At 38.2% G+C, this 23221-nt stretch overlaps 2 protein-coding genes across 3 annotated transcripts; both read right to left on the reverse strand.

The window, feature by feature from the left end:
• Positions 1–463: 463 nt before the first annotated feature.
• Positions 464–5299, reverse strand: dmrt2 (doublesex and mab-3 related transcription factor 2). The gene is made up of 4 exons (XM_015393175.1): positions 5163–5299; positions 4094–4514; positions 1998–2097; positions 464–1775 (listed from the first exon to the last, which is right to left on the reverse strand). Exons 2-4 carry the CDS (start codon positions 4466–4468, stop codon positions 685–687), a joined length of 1566 nt encoding a protein of 521 aa, XP_015248661.1. The 5' UTR covers positions 4469–4514; positions 5163–5299; the 3' UTR covers positions 464–684.
• Positions 5300–17321: 12022 nt separating this feature from the next.
• On the reverse strand, positions 17322–20383 carry dmrt3 (doublesex and mab-3 related transcription factor 3). 2 transcript variants are annotated; one of them, XM_015393184.1, is made up of 2 exons: positions 19813–20383; positions 17322–18569 (listed from the first exon to the last, which is right to left on the reverse strand). In XM_015393184.1, the coding sequence occupies exons 1-2, from the start codon at positions 20210–20212 to the stop codon at positions 17557–17559; spliced, it is 1413 nt and encodes a 470-aa protein (XP_015248670.1). In that variant the 5' UTR covers positions 20213–20383; the 3' UTR covers positions 17322–17556. The 2 variants fall into 2 exon arrangements, with proteins under 2 accessions (XP_015248670.1, XP_015248669.1); XM_015393183.1 differs by having other exon boundaries at positions 19804–20383.
• Between the last annotated feature and the right edge of the window lie 2838 nt (positions 20384–23221).

The raw sequence follows: 23221 nt of genomic DNA on the forward strand, positions 1-23221 counted from the left end.
TAAAACGCTTCTGCTTTTTGTTTCCTACAAGTTTTCAAGGGTGGAAAGACGGTTCATTCTCTGCTGGGATTCTTTTAATAATCCTGTTGAAACTGTATAATAAAATGCAAAATTCTTGATTAAAAAAATTAAAAGGTCTATTATCAGTCTACCTTTATTTCCAGTTAAGCAGGTCATCTCAACGTTTTTGCATCAGTTCATTGAGTTTTACTTTTAATTCAATAATTTTATTTATCTTTATACTTAGTTTTACATCACATCTAAAGGACAATTATGTTGGAAACATTTATTTTGATTTAATAACTGTTGTAATTCTATTGTTTAACACTTGTTTTTATTCATATTGAATGCCCTTGGCAAAATTAGAGATCCTTAATATTTACACCAAAAAAAAGGAAGTTAAAATCATTAGAAGGAAAATTCAAATTCAATCTTGAGATCTTTTTCACAGTATTATAGTTTATTGAAATTAGAAACTATAAACATTGGATAATGCTTAAATACTCTACACAATAACATTAATAAAACATGCACATGTAAAATATAATATCCTGTACATTTATCTTACAAGGAGAAACATATTTCACACTGATTGATTTTTATGTCTTTGTATTGCAGTGCCTGCGTTTTTTCATTTGAGCCTGAAAACATATCGTAGTGCAAGAAAAGGGATCCTGATCACAGTTAATGGAATGCTCGGCTCACGGCCGGTGTGGGTCGCTTCAGTATGGCTTCCACGGAAAAGGAAAGGGACTCGCGAGACGCCATCTTGTTCCCCACAGGTTTGGTCGAAAAGTCCTTGCCGTATCTCTCTGTGGCCTTTCCAGCCTGAATGTCTTTGTTATTCCCCTCCCTGAACTTTCGGGCAGCTTCTTCAAGGAGCTCCTTGCAGTACGGAGCTCTGATCTCCTGCCCAGATCCGCCGCTGCTTTTCTCAGCCAGCGAGTGCTGGATGAGGTTGTGGAAGGAGTCGAGTTTCATGGAAAGTTTAGCATTGTCCTTGCTCAGCTTTGAGTTGTGGGAATGATTGCTGTTGGGGAAGGAGTGTCCGAAGCTCCTCTTCGGAGGAGAGAAGGCTGAGCACTCCTTCGGCCCCGCTTGGGAGACACTAGGAGGTTTGGGATCTGGCCGATGGAGGACCAATGAGTCCTGCTGGGCAGCTGCTCGGGATCCCTCCAGTTTAGCAGCCAGTGCAGCCGCGGCCTCTTGCTCCGGCGGCTGGCTCTCAGCAGGCATCACTTTGGGCTCCCACACGGCGCCTGGCTTCATATTTTGCACCGTTGTGGCATTAAACAGGCACTGCTGGTAGAGTAAAGCGTCACCCAGGTTGGCTGCGCCACGGGGCCACATCATGAAGCTGCCTCTTGATGGGTGGAGTGGGTAATGGCGGTAGGTGGTGGCCACGCTGACGTTGGAGGAGATTAACTCGACGTTGGCCGAGCTGCTGGGATACTGCGCTGGCAGATCTAGACAGCTGGAGCCGAGGAAGCCACAGCGCTCTTTGGGCTGGTGCTCGACCTGAGCTGTTGGAGAAAAGGCCGTCTTGTAGGAGCTGTACTCGGCGGCATGGTGGACCATGCCGCCGGGGAAGAGGAGCGGGCCGGGGGCCGCCTGGCTGTTTTCCATCAACTCTCGCTCTTTGTACTCGCGCTCAAGCATGATGGTCTCCAGCTCTTTGTCGGCAAAAGCCCTCCTCTTCCTCATTCGGTCGCTCAGTGGTGGAGGAAGGGAGGCGTTGGCTGCCAAGAATGACTCAGGCTGTACTGGACGGTATCCTGTGGAAAAACAAAAAAGCATCAAACCACATTAGCTTTTTAAAAGAAACTGAAACTGTTGATAGGTCAAACTATTAGACTGTGAATAAAGCTGGGCTCATGTTGCAGCAGAGGAGAAACTTTACTAACAAGGGTCAGGCTGCTCAAGGAAAGGCCCCCCGAGAATAAAGAGGGACTCAGAAACAAACTGTGCAAAGAAAGCGTTTCATTCTGATGCCTTACCTTCAAGGATGCTTTTGGCTAGCATTGTAGAGGGCCGAATGTGCCGCTGATAAATCCTTCTCTCCGCTGGAATTTGTTTCCCAGAAATCCCTTTCTTATCCTAACACACAGGGAAAAGAAAAGAAAACACCATGAAATCCTGCTGTCAGGATGTTTTTCTTTATTCTTAAGCAATAACTGATTTGTTGCAGATGACCTCAGATTGTGTGTTTGGACAATTTAAACCGAGCTCTACGATAACATAAAGGAAATATAAGATTTTAGCACATTTTTCTAAGGCTTTTAATAAGATCAGAAGGTAAATCAGAGAGAACAAGACTAACCCTAAAGTGTACATTTTGCATTTTATTTGCTTTTAAAGATGATCCAACATTCTAATAATTGCAATAAACATATTTACAACATCTAAAGGTTAAAAAATCCAACTAAAACGAAAAAACATTAAATAAAATTATACAATTTAAAGCAGCTTGAAGCATTTACAGCAAATACAGACAAAATATATGTGTCACTGATATTAAAGAAGTTTCTAAGCGGCATAAGTGCATATTTAATGTGACAAATAAATAAAGGTGGGTAGTTTAAGAGGAATGAAAATCAAGTGAATTAGGACCATTTCTTTTACTGATTTTGCCCAGAATACCAGATTGAGATTAGCATCATTCATGACCCACGATTATCATATTAAACCTTCAAAGCAAACCTACATTTAATTCTTGGAATTATGGGAGAAAATTAAACATGTTATTGATAAACTTATAAAAAGCATAACAATCCCTTGTTCTCAGATGTTCAATCTGTTCTAGAGTTAACAAGCACCCTTAAAATTCTCACCATCAGGGTTAATTTGCTTCAAGAGGATCTGAACTAATAGAACATTTTTGTGTACTTGTTTGCTTTTCAAATCAGGTGCAGCTCTGAAATATTCTAAAAGCTATTCAGATGTATTTAAGCTATTTCATGCCACTACCCTAAAAAAATTAAAAGACAAGAAAAGCTAAAGCCTTAAACACAAAGGCAAATATTTTTTAAAATTAAATCAACAAAGATGGATTTTTTAAGGCTAAGGAAACACTTCAAATGTCTTTGACAAATGAAAAAAGAATAATGAATGAGCTGATGTAATACCAAGTTAGGGGTGTGTAGGGCTTTACACACCTGCAGGAAGACAAATCACTTTTCTAACTGATTTGTTGAGATTTTCACACAAGTTGGTTTCAGCAGAAAGTTTTGTTCTTTTTTTGGTTCTGTTTTTTTGCACTGATGCAAAGACAGCACACATTTTAATACTTCACTATATTAATGTAATATTTCACCCCGTAAAAAAGTAACGGCTATGTAAACAAATTCATTAGGCAAATGCAATAAATTCATACAAATGGTTGAAATTTAGAGTAACTGGAAATCAAAAGAACAGGAAAATGAGATAAAAGTGTCAAATATTTTAAGTAGGTTTTGTTTTATGATTAACGGAGCCGTTTCTTCTCTCTCTAGCATGCAGAATACATGGAACATCAAATATAAACCAGGTATTACATGCAAGCTGTCCTTTTTTATGTCATCGGTCTACTTGTTTTTGCTGCAGTCACATCAGAATTCACCCACAGTGGGACAATAAACTCTTTCAGAGTGTGACATGGTGCATAAGTTACCTGATTCCTAAATGAAAGCGAAAATCGAGATATTTGCAAGAGTTTTAAAGGTGGTTGGGTCAGATTGGTGGTGAAATAACCAAATTCAAATGCAGGGTTTAAGCGAATATTATGACTACCCCTTAGTTTATTATACCTTAATTATAGATGACGGTTGTTTCTAATGTTTAAATAAAAATAATTGAAGTGAATACTTAAAGGTTTTTCAGCTATTTTCGACGGAAGGAGCTCCAAAGCCACAGAAGTAGATTTTGTAGGGCTATTATGTGGAAAGCTTCTTTGTGAAGGACTGAGAATGTTTCCTTATGCAAACTCTGAGACTAGATTTGACTGTGTTTACTCAACCCTGAGTATCCCTGACTGAACTTATCTCCTTCCTTGAAATGCAATCAAAGGAAACAGGAGGAAGTTAATAAAGCAGCTATTGCTGATAATCTGGCTTACCTCGGTGGCCTGCTGCCTCCTCAGGGCTACCTGCGCTGCCATCACCCGCTGCCTCTCCACCACCAGCAGGCAGTTGGCGCACTGGCAGTCCCTCCACCGGCAGAAACGCTTGTGGCCTTTCAGGCAGGACACCACTCCGTGGTTGCGGCAGCGAGCGCATTTCGGAGTGCGGCTCAGCTTCCTCTGGTCGCCCGAGCTCAGGCCGCTGGGGCCGGGCTTCCCGTCGCTCTTCCCTCCGTCCCCGTCGTCCTCTGAGGCGGCAGCGCCGAGCGGCGCGGAGCCCGGCCGGCTGCAGCAGGAGGAGGAATCCTCCGGCAGGTCGTCGCTTTCAGCCTCCAGGCTCTCCACGTCGATTTCAAACTCGCAACCCGACATGTCTGCCTTTAGTCGTTTCCCACAGTTTTAAACGCAGTTTTTTGTTCTGTAAAAAAAACAAAGTGATTCTTTAAAAGCTTTACATCTCAAATTATGATAATCAATCTTTTTTTTTTTTATAGTAATATTCATCCAAGTCTAATGTAAATGCCATCTGGGTGACAATATTATTTTCTGTTAAAAATATAGAAATAGTAGCATTGTTATAACCATTAAAAAAATTTAAACATCAGTAGGATTCCAGATAGCATAAAGTTAATCCATTAATGTGATTATTAATTTAATATAATTATGCAAAATTAATTTAACAAATTGGACAAACTGATATTTAATTCTGAGAATACAATTTTGTAAGCTACAGAATATTTTTCTAAAACTGTTTTTTTTTTTTTTTTTTTACTATTTATTACTAAAGACAGCTTTATTAATCTTTTAATTTATAACTTCCCGGTCAATTAGGCCCTATAAGTTTCAAACCTTAAATAAACAGTTAGTAATACAAATAAAACCGCAACACACACCATATGTAAAGCTTATTAGCATTCTCAAATAAAGAAAAAAACTACTCAGCCGAAAGTTTTATCATCCTTTTGTAACTAAAACATTATTCTTAAGGACTAATTTGGACAAAAGTCAATGCTTACGATATCTGGACTGTTTAAAACCCTGCTAAAAGAAAAGCGGTTGTGCTCACCTCCAGCGGTCCGGGGTTCTGATGAAGGCCACGCGCCGCCCAGGCTCCAGCTTTGAAGGCCAATTAGTCGTTAATTGAGCGGATAAATGAGGGTCGAGGCAAGAACACGTCCAACTTTGCTCTGAAGCAGACACTCAGGATGGACGCTCATATGAACCGCTCGGGGCTGAGTTTCCTGCACTCTGATTGGCTGTTTCCAAACCCCTCTCGACCAATAGGATTGCGCTTCAGCCTTTTTTTGGGCGGGCAGTCCTGCTAAAGACTGGAGACGGGAACAGCGAGCTGTAGTTTCAATTAAAGCAATGATTTAGAATAAAAAAGTAATCAAAAGAAAAAGTTATATAAAAAGTGTATTTCTTCATTGTTTCACAGTGTTGCTATACAGAACACGAATTAATCATTGTTGCATATATTTTTTTCCCCAATTTATTTTAAAGATAAAGAAGATATTTAAACAGGGGAAATATAATTTGGCTCTATATGTGTGTTAGCTGTCCTCTATTGTATAGGGGGTTGATTAAACATTGTCTTTTGAGCTTTTTGTAGCTAACGAAATAGGAAAAATTGCATTTTGTGCTTTATTCTACATTATTTTGACACTACATCAGTGATTTTTTTCCCCCTATAAAATGCTTTTTGTCACTCAGATTTGAAAGACAATATTCTGCTTAGATCACTTTTTGGATTGAAACTAAGGATGAAAATATGAATTAAAAAGTAATTATTAAAGTATAAAAGTGTTATTACTGAATTAGGAAAAAACAACTAGAAACTATAGAGGCAGATATAGTTTTATTGCAGCTCAATCAGTTACAATTTATTTAATGCTCAGTTTTGTGGGTTTTTCTGTATTATCCAAATATATAAAAAAAAATTATCTTCATGTTTCTCTTGATTTATAGCATGTCATTCTATAATTTAATTATAGCATGTTATTCTATAATTAACTGCTTTGATAAAGACCATAGACATTTGTTTTCATATTTATAAATTGACTGAAGTGCTTTTCCTCCCCTGCTTTACACTAGGACCACACCGACCCATTTGCCTTTACACACGTGGATCAGTAGACTACTTGTGGGTTAAGTGCCTTGCCCATGGGCACATCTGACAGGGGAAAGCTGAAATTTAAATCATGAATTTCCTAGAGAAGCTGCTGTTTAATGGGAGCAGGATCACAGTCAATCTAAGTTTCAATATAGGGTGGATCTGCTGCCAACAAACCTTCAAAGAACATTTTTTGTCACAATTAAAAACACGATTTCTTAAATCTGAAAATGGGTTTTAAAAGCTCTTTAATTTTTGATTAATCAATACATATTAGTCTGAATTAATGTGTTATTTTTCATTGAAAAACATGGGCTTAAGAAGCTTTAAATAAATCCAGTGTCATTACCGTCTAGTACAGTTCCATACTGATATAAAATATTTAAAATCTCGTTCATTGCCAGTTTAACTGTCCATAGGTCAACCCGAGGAGAAAAACAATAAAAACAAATAGAGGTAAAGTTGTATGTTGAAAGCCCTCATGTTAATATCCAGGATGTAAACTGGAGAACTCAAACCAAAACACCAGTTACAACACACTCTGCAAAACAAGCTTCATGTACAGTTTCCAAAACAATATTTTTGGTAATAACTGTGTTCTCAAAGGTCATTAAACAGTTAATTATTTCTAACCTCCTATCACCACCACTGTATGACAGTTTTCTTTTGTTTTTATGAAAATCAAACTCTTGTTCTCTAATTTATTGCATTATCCATATAAAAAAACTTACATTACAGGTTAATAAAACTTATATAAAACTGATTTGTGATTTTTTTGACATCACTAGCCGTGAACATTCTACTCACCTTGGCATTTATGCTAATTGAATAATAGTAATAATAAATTGCATTGAGTCATTTATTTTAGCATTGCTTCAAATGAGATGTTTATAGAAACAAAGAATGAGTTAAAACAAAAAAACATTCCGCTAAATGGATCAACATATGCGTGCAGATGTCTGCTATTTTGTTCTTGTGCAACAAAAGGAATACTGCAGACAAAGAGCTTTAACAAACAGATATATTAATCATTCAGAGGATAATATGTATGTGTTGAGTTTTCTAAGGGGGTCAGAACTGTCCTGTTTACCAAAAGATCTTCCCTAATTTACAGCCACAAATCCCCAATCCTCCCAGGCTTATTTCCCCTCTTACCTTTATTATAAGGTTTGGTCTTCATTTGCAACATACCCAAAATAATATCCCTCTCTCTTTGGTACTGATTTCTAAATCCACTTTTTTGATAAGTATTAATATTAAGGCTGACTATTCCTGCTATTTTTTCCCACTAATATTGTTCTTTGATTCCCCAAAAGATGCATTTTGTGTTTTTAATTATTTCTTCACAGAAAACCCAAAGTAGGTGCAGGGAGGGATCTCAATGGGTGTTTCTTCTTAAAAAGAAAAACTCATGTTGGTGGATTATCAGATATATAATATATAAGGGGCAATTTTTAATGCCTAAGATGATAAATTATGGAATTTTAGTATTATTTAAAGGGGAATAGGTGTTATAATTTCTATACTTTTTGGCCCTTATGTTTTGTGTGTTTAAATGATATATTAATTTTGAATTGTGCAGTAAGGTAGTTTCTGAGGCACTCTGCAGTGAGGAACACTGATTAGAAGGTATCCTGGTTGAAATGCTGGATCAGTCCAGTGACAGAGCAGGTAAAAAGGTGACCTGCGTCCTGCGGGTTGTTGAAGTTTGTCCTCCTGGTAGGCACTACAGAGGGCGATTATACTGTTTTCACAACAATCACACAAAGGATCTAAAAGAAAAAAAAGCCTACATCAGCAAAGAGAGGAGTTACTTACTGTAAATAATAGTGGAATAAAAGCCAACCTGTGACAGTCCCACCTTAAACTCCATTGGTTTCTATCTCAAACTCCCAAACGCATTACAATCAATCTAATCCAGACATATCAACATATTTAACTGAGAGCCACAAATGTTGGACAAATCGTCTTTAGCTCCTGTATCACCGGGTGTGACCTGAGACTCTTAAAGACAAAGGAATGTCTCTTTGTTTGCATTTTGCTGACTTTTAGTCAGACTCACTGACAGATAACAGAAGAGAAAACGTATTTACCCAGAGTCGACTGACTACTGTGGGAACGGAGCGAAAGATGAAACATGACAGGGCCGCCAACCTTTTGTCCGCAGTGGGAAATTAATGGCCGATGTGAAGTGAAAAAGGAGAACATGGAGGCATTTTGAGATTGGGTCACAGAGGAACTGCCATTAAAAAAATGAAAGTGTTTTTTGTTTTTTCTTCACCGTAAAGATTTCATTTTGGCCTCTTATATTTAGAAATGATAATGAATTCTATTTTTATATATAAATAATGTATGTCTTAATAAAAAATATTTTTATTGTATCATTTTGGAAATTATTTTCATATTTTACAGATATTAATTAAGTGCTTTTATAATGTGCTATTTCATTGTCTATCCCCTGGCTTTACTCTCTAGATGCCTGGGCTTGATGTTTAAAGGAAAAGCAATCTCCTCTCTCCTAAACAGCATTGCTTCTCATGTTTTCCTCCTTTTTTTTATCTCCAGATGATGACTCCTAACTGATACTCCATGTGCTGAAGGTGAAGACGTCAGGGTTGCAGGTGCAGCTTTATTTGCCTTTTCTCCTTAATTTACTGCAGAGGTTATGAGCGGCCCACCCTGCGCTGCCGTTTCCACACCAGGAATGCTTTGATGTTGAAGAGCAGGCTGGACGGTGGGAGAAGAGGATCCGAGCAGAGCTGGGGCGTCCAGGTGAAATGTGTTGTCTGTGTCAGACCCTGTAGGGCGTGTGGGGGTCCTTTTTTAAGGGTCTCTTTAAGGTATTCCAAACATCCGTTATATAGTTCCAGGTTTCAGACACTTAATCCAACAGGTTCCATTGGATCACATGGTCATTTCAGGTGGGTTTTTTTTCTTCATTTTTTTAGATGGGTCCAGGAGTCCTTCCATTAAAAGGAACATCTGCATTCCTGAAGGCTTTTTTAGTGGGGATTGAAAAAGTAGCTAAGAAAAGGTTGCAGAAAAACTTAAAGTTGTGTTAGCTTTTTGTTGTTTGATATTCTAAGGAATTCAGTCTTATCGATTGTTATAATTAATGTTTAAATTTTGCTAGTATTTAATTTTTTTTTTTTTTTAGATAGCATTTGGTTTTTAATAAAGGTGTTCCTCAAAGGGAAAATGTTCCATTGGTCCAACAAATATCAAATATCCAGTAGAAATATATATTTTTTGTTTTTTTGACTGAAATTCCATCATAGATTAATTTAAAATATATATTTTGTACATATCTTTTAAAGCACTAAAATCAAAACGGTTGGGGGAAAAAATTTTGAGTTTATTCTGTGGATTCCTGTGGAGCCCATTGAACACGGCGGCTCTACACAGGGGCCCAAGGGGGCCAGTGCCCCTGTAGAAATTCTACGTCTTGACCTGTTATGGCGCCTTTACTGAGGACAAAAAAATTGTACATTGCACAGAATCCGTAACTTAAAAACATTTTTTGTTTTGTTTTTTATTAAAGGTTTATATTTTGCCCTGCGATAGGCACCAGCCCCCCTCGTGACCGCAGCAGGGATATGCTTGACAGAAAATGGATGGATGCATGTTTTATATTTACAAAATAATTTACAATAAGTTAGAAATTAAGCTGTTGCACTTTTAGCTTCAGGTGTATTGGAATAGGATCACAATGAGATCTGCTTAATCAGGTTCTACAGAGCTCTGAGTGGCTTGTTGGCTCTCTTGATATATTAAACTATGATATATAGCCTTGTTTTGTTTTTATTCCTTTTCTATGTGGCCCAATGAAAAAACACTGGCCCCACCCTAACTCCCCCCCCCTGCAAAATTTGTCTAGCACAGCCACTTCCATAGAGTAAATTAACTGAAAGACTATAAACTTCTTATGACAGAGAATCTGCCCCGGCATTAAGCATGACCAGTAGGGGGCGGCCAAGAGCAATTTCATTCACCCATCTCATTAAAAAGCTTAAAGCTTCTCATTTGTGGATATGTTTATAAACAATGTGATAAACCTACAACACCCAAAAATTTATGAATATCACATTTTAGAATTTATTTTTTAAGTTAAAATTCTTTTGGGGGAGATTTTTTAGAGCTGAAGAATATTTTTATTGTTTTATAAACACATAGAAGAAAATACTTGTAGCTTAAAGGAAAATTCCGGTTTTTAACACTTTTAGCCCATTTTCTGTAGTGTCCAGGATGCATTCGAATGATCGACACCAAAAGTTTGACGATTGGTCCTGTCTCTGCTTTTTGGCTCATGCAGAATCCCCCCCTGGCTGCTTCAGAATGGCTTCCATAGTGCATGTCCGATAATGTCCTTAAAACAACCTTAAACGTTCTTTTTTTAAAATATGCTACTCACCGGGTCGTCAGCGCTGTTCAATGACGTTCCAAAAAAAGTTTTGTGAAGAAAAACCGTTCCTGTCTTGTTTTATTTAGCATTTTGTAAATCCCAGAACTATTTTTTCCGATACATCACAACCGCTTATAAACTTCCGCTTCCCGTTCGAATCTGAAGCGTTGCACACTCCAGACCACTAGTTGGCGACAATGTCTCTATATACTCCTCCTCAGTATATTCCGGTTCAAAACGGTATCCTCTACCGTCAAACTCAAAGTCCAATATGTCCTCCTCAAGAATCCACCTTTCGTATTCCATTTTCAGAGTTTTTTAAAGTGTTTAACAGAGACGTTAGCACCTCGACGTCGGAGTACACAGAGTGAAGCGAAAAGACTACAACTAAGTGTAAACAGGCTCCATTTCCGTTTCCGGTGGCGGGGGAATATTGACTATTCCAACAGAACTCAATGGGATTTACAAAATGCTAAATAAAACACTACAGGAACGTTTTTTCTTTACGAAACTTTTTTTGGAACGTCATTGAACAGCGCTGACGACCCGGTGAGTAGCATATTTTAAAAAAAGAACGTTTAAGGTTGTTTTAAGGACATTATCGGACATGCACTATGGAAGCCATTCTGAAGCAGCCAGGGGGGTTCTAAATGAGCCAAATAGCAGAGACAGGACCAATTGTCAAAATTTTGGTGTCGATCATTCGATTTCATCCTGGACACTACAGAAAATGGGCTAAAAGTGTTAAAAACCGGAATTTTCCTTTAATGTTGTAATTTGATGTTTAATCATGTTTGCAGCCCGTGTCTGTGCTTTAGTCACATTTCATGAACAATCTATCTGCAAATCAATAAACAGATGATAACTGGACCCTCTATCCTAACTTCATTTATATATAAAAACAAATGTTTTAAAACTTATAGGTGCCCCAATTCACATTCTGCTTTAAATAGGGCTGAAACAATAAATCAGATTAATCGTGATTAATCAATTATTGAAATAATCGTCAAATAATTTAGTAATTTATTTATCTTTAACTGGAGTGTAGAGACTCTAAAACATAACAGTAGCTGAGGGAGCAACCCACCATGAGTAGCAATTATACCAAAGTTATAAAAACAATGTGCAAAAATTTTGCATTTAAGCTAAATGTCTTTTTTTATCCGTCAATATGCTCTATCCAGAACTCCTCTTGTGGAAAAGTTTAGTTTCACCTGGTTTAATTTCACAAAAAGTCGTCTTTAAGAAACCTGTTGCTATTGGATAATTAATCGAAAAAATAATAAACAGATTATTCAGTTTGCAAAATAATCATTGGTTGCAGCCCTACTTTAGACTATAAATAATATTCCCTCAGCACAGAAGGCTTTTGTGCCGGAACCTTTTACAGAAAATATGTTATCCCTTTGGGACATGTTGGATAAAACTTTGATAAAATGAAATGATAAAACTTTCTGTCTTGTTTTCACTTAATTTGAATAAGATTTCTTTAGTCTACAGAGCTAAAATTATTCTATGTTTGTGCAAAGGCTTCTGTGAAGTTTTCAACTGTTTTTTTTATTTCAGTCATTGAGATGAGGAAGATGGATGAGTTTTAGGATATACAACAGTAGCAAGACACTTCTGAGGGTTTGGGATTTTGTTCGGATTGATTGAATAGTTTACATGAAATGTACAAAGGTTGCTTTTTATATGCACTTTCTAATGTAATGTAAAGGCATATTCTATTCATTGTTGAAAAAAATATACAGAAAGAAGAACAGATTAAAGCTAAAACTAAAGGGTGTAGAAATATCTGAATTGATCCCAGACAAGTGAAGTTTTCTGGGTTCCTTGAACAAAATCCTTGGTAGTTTCTGAAGACAGGGAACCATTGAGTAGTTTCCTGGGGTTCTGGAATGGATTCCAGATTCCCGGGGTTTCTGGCATGTAAGAACTTTAAAAGGAGTTGGCAGAAAAATTCTTTGAGGAATTCTTTGGGGATATTCCAGTCTGGGAATTTCCTTTTGGTTCAAAGTATTTTACTCTCAAACTCTCCTGTCTTGATCTCATTATTCTCCTAAACTGCAATTATAAGCCCATCTGATATCTGCTTAAGTACATCCTATGCCAGTTTAGAATAAAGGCTTTATCTGCATCTATGAAACCATCGTCTTATTTTACTGTTTCCTTTCATTCCTTCTGGATTTTTAACTATAAGCATTTGTCTAAACAAATGAAAACCTAATTTAACAGTTTTTGTGTATTTGGAGTCTGTTTTTGAAAAGAGAGGGACCAGCTGATGACCTAATCATTAGAGAGCCTTTCTCACATGCTGCTTGTTGTCATTTTGGGTCCTGGTTGAAACAACAGCATCTTGTTGGAAGTGTCCTGCTGAGCAGGCTGTAAACTGTAACAGGAGCTGTGGATAGACAGAGAGGCGGTGCAGGATCACTGTTATGTTAATTAGCCTCTGATGGACAGACAACACATGCTGTTGAATGAAAAACCAGGCGGGACAACATTTGTCTCCGTCTCTAAAGGAGCTCTGACACCTCGACCTCTCCTGGCCAACGTGCAACAAACAGGAGGACGTGTCGTACAGCTGTCAGAAAACTCACACACAGGATCTGTTGAGGTGGTTTCCCAATCCAACATCTGTATTCTTAAAATAGGTTATTCTTTTAAGCATTTTTAAAACTTTAATGTTTTTCTTTTATCGAACCCAAGATTTCCTTTGAAATAGAATCGTTGTTTATCCACATGCATTTTTTTTGGTGCAGTTAATCTCTTCTCATTGGTTCTTCTCTCTTGGAAATCCCAACATAGAGGATATGTAAAAAGGTTAAAGGAAAAGTCCTCTCATATTCAGAATTAAAACATCTTAAAGTACTTTAAATATAAAATTATTAAATACTGTTCAATAAGTGATGAGTGTTTTTAATTAAGAGAAATTTTCATTTGAATGTGCTTTACCAGAGACATCCATGTTTGTCAAAGAACACTACTGCCACCTACCGGTCTGTGACGTCACGGTGCGGTATCGGCTGTTGATCAAGTCCCAGTGCTGCATCTGGTGTTTGTCACAATGCGCTATTATCCAAGTCATCTTGAAAACATTCTTCTTCGAAATGTTGGCTAATTCACCGATGGGAAATCCTCTCTCTTCGCGTTTGCAATCCAATGATGAACCTGTCCTTGGAAGATGATGAATCAGAAAGGTGAAATAACACATTTTTTTTTTCACTTTTACCCGAATTATTACAACATCCAACTCCCCCATGCACATGGGAATTGTCAGTTTAACTATAGCTCTCACAAATTTCAATGGTGAAATCCTCTCGAAATCTAAAATAATTGTTGTTGATTGAGGATGTGTATAATAGTTCCCATTGATTTTGCTTGTAAAGCAAGGAGAGTGGCCTTCGGCTTACCCCACCGTGACGTCACTGCTGGAAGATGTCAGGAATGAGGTGTTACCATATTTCGGCCAAAATGGCCGTTCCTGGACTCAGTGATCGCAATAAATTCATCAAATCACCGCTAACTTATTAGTTTTAGGTATAGATAATGATTCATTGATCATTCCTTGCTGACTGGACTTTTCCTTTAACCTCTAAACATCCCCCTTGCCCATTTTGCATACCAAAATGGAAAAGCAAATTACTTAGGAACTGTAAGCCCAAATTACATGTGTGATACATTATTTGAGAGCTAATACCTTCTAGTTTCTGAATATATGAAGAGAATTAGGTGAGTAAAACACAGCCCAAGCTGCATCAATTCAAACATGACTTAAAGTTGTTTTTTTATTCTAGAAAATAATAGGTCTTTTTTAACAGTAGTAATAAAGACATGCTTGAGAATAGGCATGTGTCATTGTATTACATTTGTTCTACATCATGTCAACCACAAATGCACTAAATTGTGTGTTTGTACTACAGAAATTAGAGGGGAAATTTGAAGTCCACAGTTCCTCCACTAGATGGCAGTCACAGCACGATGATCATAACTGATTCCATTAGAAGAGACATGTTTGAAATCAGAAAAGCTTTTCTTTCTTTCTTTTTTGTTTTCTTTCTTTCTTTCTATCTTTCTTTCTTTCTTTCTTTCTGTCATCAGATATTGCTAAGCATGAGAATTAATAGATCAAGGTACTGATTTCAATCTTTAACTTTGATCTGTCCCCCCCTTAAAGACTTTCAGTCTCTAAATTAAGACTTTTTTTGTCTGGAGAACTATTCAAAAATCCAATTATACAGCCTGAGTAAACACAGAGGTTAGATTTAAAATGATGATTAAATCTATTTTCAGACATGGCAATCATTAACATTTTCATGGAAAGATGACAAGCAAAAGAGGCCTGATCAGTGGGTAGGAATGATCTGCATCAGCCTCAGGGAAACCTGCTCCTCTCCTCCTGTTCAGCCTTGGCGATGCTGTTGAATGACTTACTGGTCACAGCCTGTAATGAAAGAGATGAAGCAACACACACAACCTGCACACAGCTCTGTGGATATGTCCGTCCATGAAGTTGTTTCACATCTGCTCTTGAACTACCTCAGATTGGGGCATTATATGTTGCTTTTGAGATATTTTAAAACTACTTCATGTAGTCAGGCATGATGTAATTAGGTGAATTCTTGATGTATCTGACTGTAATCAAGTCTGAATAAATTAAACTAATCTGTCTTGGATAATTTAAATGGATCATTGATTTAAATGGTATTTTAAATATATATTTTAACCAGTCCCAGGTATCTGTGTTTACATTTTACCTCAATGAATGAAATCTTGTTTTTAAAAAAGTACTTTTTGGTTTTATCTCAGCTTATCTTTGTCTGGTAATAATTCCTAAAAGAATCACTGATTTGGATCCAACTGAGAGTCACGACAAACATCATAAATCCAGTAGTTTTTTTTTTTTTTTTTTTAACTTGGTAGCCAAAATCACAAAATCATTTAAGATAATTAAGATTGTTTATATCTACTGAGTAAATATGAATATGTCCCCCCATTTTAGAAAGTATTATTTCTTTAAATGAATTTTGATATGTGTAGAAAAAGACATGAAAGATAAAGTTCATCTGTAGGAGCGACTAGAAGAGCATAATAGCCAAAGATTTTCAGTGTTTAGGAAAGTGTGTTTTAGATCTAAAGAAAAACATCTGCCTTAACCAGCAGCAAGTTGGAGTTTTCGATATAGCCACTAGATGGCAGCATTGACAAGTTTAAAAAAACTCCAGGTAAACATTATTTACCAATGCACATTTACAAAATGTACACTAAGGTTAAAAATTAAACATAAAAAATCGGAAGTAAACTGGACAAACAGATCTATGACTCAAAATGATAGTTTTATCATTATTAAGCATCACAATCGACACCTGTTTCTGCAGAGGAAATAAATCCAGTGATTGAACTACACACTGTTAACACTCAGAACAAATGTCCTTGAATAAGTTTGTTTTTTTTTTTTTCAATTAAAAAAACTCAGAAGGATGCATATATAACAAATGTCGGTGTTCCATTTATTTCATCATAGGAACAGCCCTGAGGGAGGAAATGGATAAAGGGTTTATTAAACTGAAGACATACATGTAATATTTATAGAAATGGACAACTGTCAGATAAAATGGTAACGGACCTTTTTAAGGACGTGAAGGGAACTAGCAGGACACAGATTATCACCTGTAAGATAAATTTCCATCTGACTGCAGCAATTGGACCATTTTAGACTTAATTGGGAATCAACTATTTAAGAAAGTCTGCATCATTCCTTAACATCGACCTATGGAGATAAAGTTTAAAAATCTGACTCAGAACCTGCCTTCATTTACCTGCAATTAATAATCCAAGTAATAAACTGCTTCATGAATGCAGAGCATCATAACTTGCTGCAGTGAAAACTCCTAGAATCAGTTTTGCCGCCTTGCAGTAAGAAGGTTCTGGGTTAAATTCCCGGCCCGGGGTCTTTCTGCATGGAGTTTGCAAGTTCTCCCTGAGCATGCGTGGTTTCTCTCCGGGTACTCCGGCTTCTTCCCACAGTCCAAAAACATGAATGTTAGGTTAATTGGCTTCTCTTAATTCTCCTTAGGTGTGAGTGTGTGCGTAAATGGTTGTTTGTCTCTGTGTTGCCCTGCGATGGACTGGCGACCTGCCCTGGGTGTACCCCGCCTCTCACCCATAGACAGCTGGAGATAGGCACCAGCACCCCTCAGGACCCCAGGGAGAAGAATGATGGAAACTATAATGTGTATTCAACAAAATAAAATAAAAAATGATGAATAGAAAAAGGAATTAGAAATGTTCAGGTCTATAACTGACAGGAATTAAAAAAAAATATATATGTAATGTTTAGCGAAGTTACACCCTTTTACTGGACAGACGTTATTTTTATTTGTTCTATTCGTGATGACTTTCCATACTAATTATAAAATAATACATTTTATTAGACAGAGATCCCAATGCTAATATGAATGTTCTCATATATTTAATCCATTATCAGACAATTTTGCTGTAACCCATTTGTGGGATAAATTGTCACACAGATTTAACAGTGCAATGAATAGCTAAATGTTACTTAGATTAAAAAAAAAAAAATGAATTCAAACTTAATGAGGGGTAATTTCATCTTTGGATTTAAACTGCAGCAGTTCAGACGAATAAAAGCTGCATACTTTAGGAAACAATAAACACAACCAAAGGAGTCCCAACACAAATGCAGGGACTGTAATTCAGCGCTAGAGAAACCAAGCTGATCCATTTGGGCAACAGGTTTATTTGGCATATTGGACATGCAGAGTTGATCCTTACATTAGATAAACATGCTCACAGAAAAAAGAAAAAAAGCCCAGTCTGGTACATTCATCCATTTTTGGCCAAGTCGCTGACATCTTGTCCAGGTTGCTCAGTTTAAGCAACACAATATCTCCCATGTTGGTTGTGCAGCATCCAGCTCCTGTTTTAGGAGGATGAGTTCAGGATGCTGGAGTCTGCGGAGTCAGAGCGTTTTTCGTACTCCTCCTCCGGGGAGTAGAGGCCCGCTTTGGGTCCGAGCGCGCAGCTCTCCTCCTGGATGCTGATGCGCTGCTCCTCTGGGGCTCTGGAGGGGATGATCGGAGAGCTCCGGAACACCGAGGCCCCGGGGCCCGCGGGGGCCGCCGGGCCGAAGGGGGAGACGTACTGTGCGGCGGAGCGGAGCTGGTACTGCTGCTGCAGGGCCACGGTGTTCCACAGGGTCACGTCGTTGTGCATGAAGGGGCCGCTCTGGCTGCGCGTCAGCGAGCTGCGCAGCATGAGCGGGTAGCGCGCGGGCTGCGGGAAGGACGGATGCTGCAGGGGGACGCCCAGCGCGCCCGACGCGGAGTCCGAACCGAACCGAAGGGAGTCCGGGACTCGGAAGGCGGAACCGACCGACCACTTAGCGGAGGAGGACACCGGGTGGTAGGAGCCCAGCGTGTGCTCGAACAGGTGTCCGTTTGAAGGCAGAACCAGGCCCTCCGGAACCGGGTGAGGCTCTGTCTGGGGGGGCGCGCTTCCGTCCGGACTCCTGCTGGACAGCAGAACCTCGATGGCTCCCACCAGATCCCCCCCACAGCCCCGCAGGATCAGCTCCAGCACCGGGGGCTTGTGCGTGGGGAAGATCTTCTTGAGGACCTCCAGCGGAGGCCTGTTGGCCCTGAGGCTGAACGGCAGGCTGATGGAGCCGGAGAGGCCCTCAATCAGCAGGCTCTGGTCCCCGGAGCTGGAGGGCTGTCTCTGAGGACTCTCGGCTCTGACCTCCTTCTCAGCACTGCCGGCTTTAGGGAGGCTGTAGCGGCTCTCCTCCTGCTGGGGGCCGATCTCTGCGGGCTCCGGGGTGTAGCAGGAGTTTGGTTTGGAGCCCTCAGGAGAGCTGACCGGTTCCTGCTCCTTCTCACTGGAGCTGCCTGTGTTCTCCCCTCCTGAAGCCTCATCTGGACCCTCATCTGCAGCTTCTGTCAAAAAAAAAAAACCATTCAAGACTCATAAAAACAGCAAAAATCCAGTTGACCATGACATGAGTGCGCATGTCCAAAACAGAGAAAGGAAAAAAATCTTAATATTACGAACTAATTCATTTGCAACAGGTGATTTTACCCACAATGTTATTTAATCACCAGTTTGTTCAATTAAATCTGTATATGAATATATAGATTTTTTTTTATTTTAAAATAAAATCTATTTTTTATTTATAATGCATTTAATTTCAGCTGCTTATGATCCTATAAATTATTTTCTCAGATGTAAAAAAAAAAAAAAAAAGGCATTTTTTTATATAAGTGTTTTATTTAGGGGGAAGCTGGTTCTGAGAGGAATCAGCTGAGAACAAAAGTGGTGAAAAGTCTGAATAAACAGAGAATGAAAATACCAGAGGAGGGAACGAATAAACTCTCTACAGCAGAGTTATTTTCAAATATTACAGTAATCAGATTGATCACAGCTCCAGGGTCACCATCAGATAAAATGTTACCAAGCAACATCAGATCTGAGTCAAAAGTCTGACAGCAGGTTTCCTCAGAGAGGCAAAGATTTGTCAGAAGATACAGAGATAGGCCAGAACTAACTGCATCTGTTTCCTCCCGATCTGCCTTTAAAAAAAAATGAAAATGACAGAGTGAGGTTAGATCTGATTTGATCTGTTGCTTTTTCATTTATATGTTTATATTACCCACAATCTGAACTCATGCTTTTATTATTAAGAATATATTTCCTTAACGGCCTCTGTCAATTGCTGCATTTTAAATAAATTGTATAAGCTTTTAAAACTATAATTTTGAAGTAAATAAATGTTAAAATCGATTTTAAAAAACAGGATTTTCTTTTTTTTTTTTAATTAGAGTCGAAAACGCTTCCACATGTTTGATATTTCATCACTTGGTAAAATGTTTTCTGGTGATATAAACAGATTTTAACAGGTTTTTATTTTATTTTATTATTGGTCCAGGAAAAGTCTCATGCTTTCCCCTTGTTTTTAAATGTAAAGACTTTCAAAATCTGTCAGGAAAAAAAAAGTAAAATTAAACGTTTGTAATTGTAAATTGTCTAGAAGTGAAATAAATCTAATTAGTTTTTTTTATTATTATTATTATTATAATAGGGAAAGGTGATCATAGTGTTTTATGTTGTTGTTTTTCTTGTATAACATCAACATTATAAAGTAAACTCTTTGTCCACCTTCTGTGCTCCTACCTCTCCTACCTGAGCGTGTTTGCTCCCCGGCCTGCAGAGGCTCTGAGCCGCTCCACCTCAGCTCCAGCTCCTCCGTCCTTGGCGGGGCCCCCTGGTTCCCCTCGGCCGCTCCGCTCATGCCGATGCCCGGCAGCGCTCTGAGGGACTCCGGGATGAGGCTCTCCAGGCTCTCGTTCGCCTGCTGCCTCCGGAGCGCCACCTGCGCCGCCATGACGCGCTGCCTCTCGATGATAAGGATGCATTTCTCACAGGTGCAATCCTTGAAGCGACAGTAGCGCTTGTGTCCCTTGAGCCACGACAGGACTCCGTGGTTTCGGCACCGGGCGCACTTGGGTGTCCTCTGCAGCGGGGCCCTCGGCTGGGACACCGGGGCCCCCATGTACAGATACGGGGATCCGTAACCGTTCATTCTGTGCGACGCAGCGAGTTTTCCTGGACGCGCAAAAACATGTGCGGCGGGATGGTGGAGATGAGTGAAAGAGATGGAAGGAGCTGCTCTCCTGCACGCATGACAGGATGAAGACAAGAGGTGTTGGCTTGTAGCGGTGGATCCACTTTTCCTGCGCCTGACAGCGCAGATATGCATCACCATGACATGCTCTTATGGAGACGAGTAACCAAACGCTGTCAGTCACGTCAAAGCGGCTGCACGCTGCAAAAAATATCCATGTGAGGCAGAAAGTGGAGCTTCCCTGTGAGATTTCCACGCCTTTAAACTCTGCCACATATTAACAGTAGGACCCCAAGAGTTTAGTCTGAGGGCTCCAACATAAACACTGAAGGATTTCAGTCCCAACTACACTGGAAAAAAGGGAAATCTAAGTCATTTTTCTTAAAATAAGTGCATTTTTTCTTGGATTGAGGAGGTAAAAGAGACATTTTGCCAATGGAACAAGACATTTTACACTTAAAATAAGAAAACACAATTGCATCGTCTTATTTCAAGTGCATTTTATCCAATTATTATCTTTTAATAGTAAAAATACTCATTCCATAGGCAAACTTTTTCATTTACCTACAAAAATTGAGGGTAAATATGCTTAATTTAGGAAATGTTCATGTTTTCCAGTTTATAAGACCTGATGGAAAAAATGACTGAAAGCATACTGTTCTTAATTTGTTTTCATTATTTTCCACATCAGTCTTAATTTTTACCCACTGTGTAACATGTTAATAACTAAAACACAACAGAACAAAAGTGCTTAAAATAAGAGCTGAATTGAGAGATTAAGGCTCTGTTTTAAACTTTATTTATAGACGATGCTGTTCCTCGTTTCATAACGGAACATAATTTATTTATTCAGATAATCATGCAAATTGTGAAAAAAAAAACTTAACTTTATCCTTTGATTGGTACCCAAGAGAAAATGTCAACAGCAAAATTATTTTTAGATTGCTCATTGTTTATTTTGCTACGATGAACAAATCAATTGGTGGAACTGAAGACTACTCTCAAACATTGCACATTGCAGAGCCATTTTCTACATTAATATATATATATATTTTTTAATCTATTTCACATTTTATTTATGATGAAATCAGACCTTTGACAAAAATACCACAACTATTAATAAGGATAATTAATAATTCTACTGAGTTCTGCATTATTCTGGGAAAAAAAATGTTAGGAAACATATATGGAAGCTCTTTTATATATAAGTAGTACTTCCTCTGTTGCCTGCAGGCTGGAATACAAAAAAATGAATCCAAAGAAAAGTGAGAGTGCGCATGCGCCGCCATTCGCACCTTTTTACACAATCGTGCATAACTTAGATGATTAGCTCTCCTCATGTATAAAAGGCCCTTTGGGAACTATGTCGAGGACGCTGATATGTCCCCTCCGCCGGACTAATAGAGGGCATTGAAACATAACACCGGACAAAGCCGGGGCCCATTTCTGGCCGTAAAAAAAGGTTTATTCAAGCAAATAATGGGATCCGAGCGGCGCTCCTGGTATAGAATAAGAGCCCGGTAAACTTCACCGCATGGAGCCCGTCTCCAGGGCTATTAAGCTTTTAATTGGAACATAGCAGAGGAAATTTCAAGGTGACTAGAGTGGCTTTGCAGTTTGTGCCGGCCGAGTAGATCTGTGGGAGTTAAAGTAGGCTGCGGGCCTAATAAAACTATTCATGTTGGGAAAACAAACCGGAATAAAAGTTTACATTGCATTGATGTGCTTCCTTTGTCTTAATTTGATGCACTGCGAGTTCTGCATGCATGAAGACTGTCCTCATGTTTTATGCTCTGTGCAATTATTCAAAAAGTGTAAGGGAGTTTTGATCCACTGCTGCACCTGAAAAAAAACACAATGGGAATTAGATCAGATCCAATGGAAAGCATCATTTTCAATCCGTTCAGCTTTCAAAGCAAATAAAATGTACATTTAGATATTATAATCAGCAGAACATCACTTTAGAAAAGGCCTGTCTATATCTTTAGTGATGAGTTGATCAATAAACAATTACAGTTCCCTACTTAAATCAAATAGACTTTCATAAATCATATAACACTAAAATGTATGTATCTAATAACTGATATGCACTTAAATAAATAAAAAAAAGTGAGCAATATCAGTTGCATTTTTCCTTATGTGCAATTAGCGCCCTTAACTTCTACAGATGAAGGCCTAAAGTCTGATTAACAGTTTTTACTGCAGCTTGTTTTTCTACACTGGTCTATTTGCTTAAACAAACTGATATATTAAGCAGGCCTAAGGTGTAAGCAAACCGAGTTGCAGCTGATTGGCCATAATAATCCTTAGGCAACTATAATTGCTCACATTTTAACACACATTAGATCTAATATTTGTGCTATCTATTAAAAAGAGAATACACCTACATCATTAAAGGATTTAAGTCCAGAAAGGTTAAAAGACTTAAATAGCTTATAATCAAACTACACTATATGATTGATGTGTTACCATAGTTACAATCTGATGTTACAGGTTTTAAATCTTTTGTCTGAAATCAGTTTGTTCCCATTTCACCAAATAATGACAATTTATCCATGACTATTCTTAAGCTCAGATAAATAATTTTACCGCCATTTCCAGATTCCACCAAATCTATATCTCAGAACAGTCATTGGATTAGAAAAAAATAGAACTTTTCTCATAAATCCATAACATACTGTTCACCTCTATTGCTGTTTGTTAGAAATAGAAACCTGTTGTTTTTTTTTTCCTGCAGCTTAAATCACCATGATATTTTATAATGCATCCTTTAAGCTTTTAACAGTTATATTTTATGCACTGAATACTTAATTTTCCATCCACAATCTGCTAAACGTAGATTAATAACACTTAAATATATTTATAATAGTATTTTCTCAGCATGGACTTTTATGCTCTGAAAAAAAAAAATAACAGAAAGAGTTTAAAACCTGTTATCTTTATGGTTCAGAATGAATTAAACAAAAC

This window comes from Cyprinodon variegatus, unplaced genomic scaffold (genome assembly GCF_000732505.1).
Source record: "Cyprinodon variegatus isolate N-32 unplaced genomic scaffold, C_variegatus-1.0 Scaffold629, whole genome shotgun sequence".
NCBI classification, from domain to species: domain Eukaryota; kingdom Metazoa; phylum Chordata; class Actinopteri; order Cyprinodontiformes; family Cyprinodontidae; genus Cyprinodon; species Cyprinodon variegatus.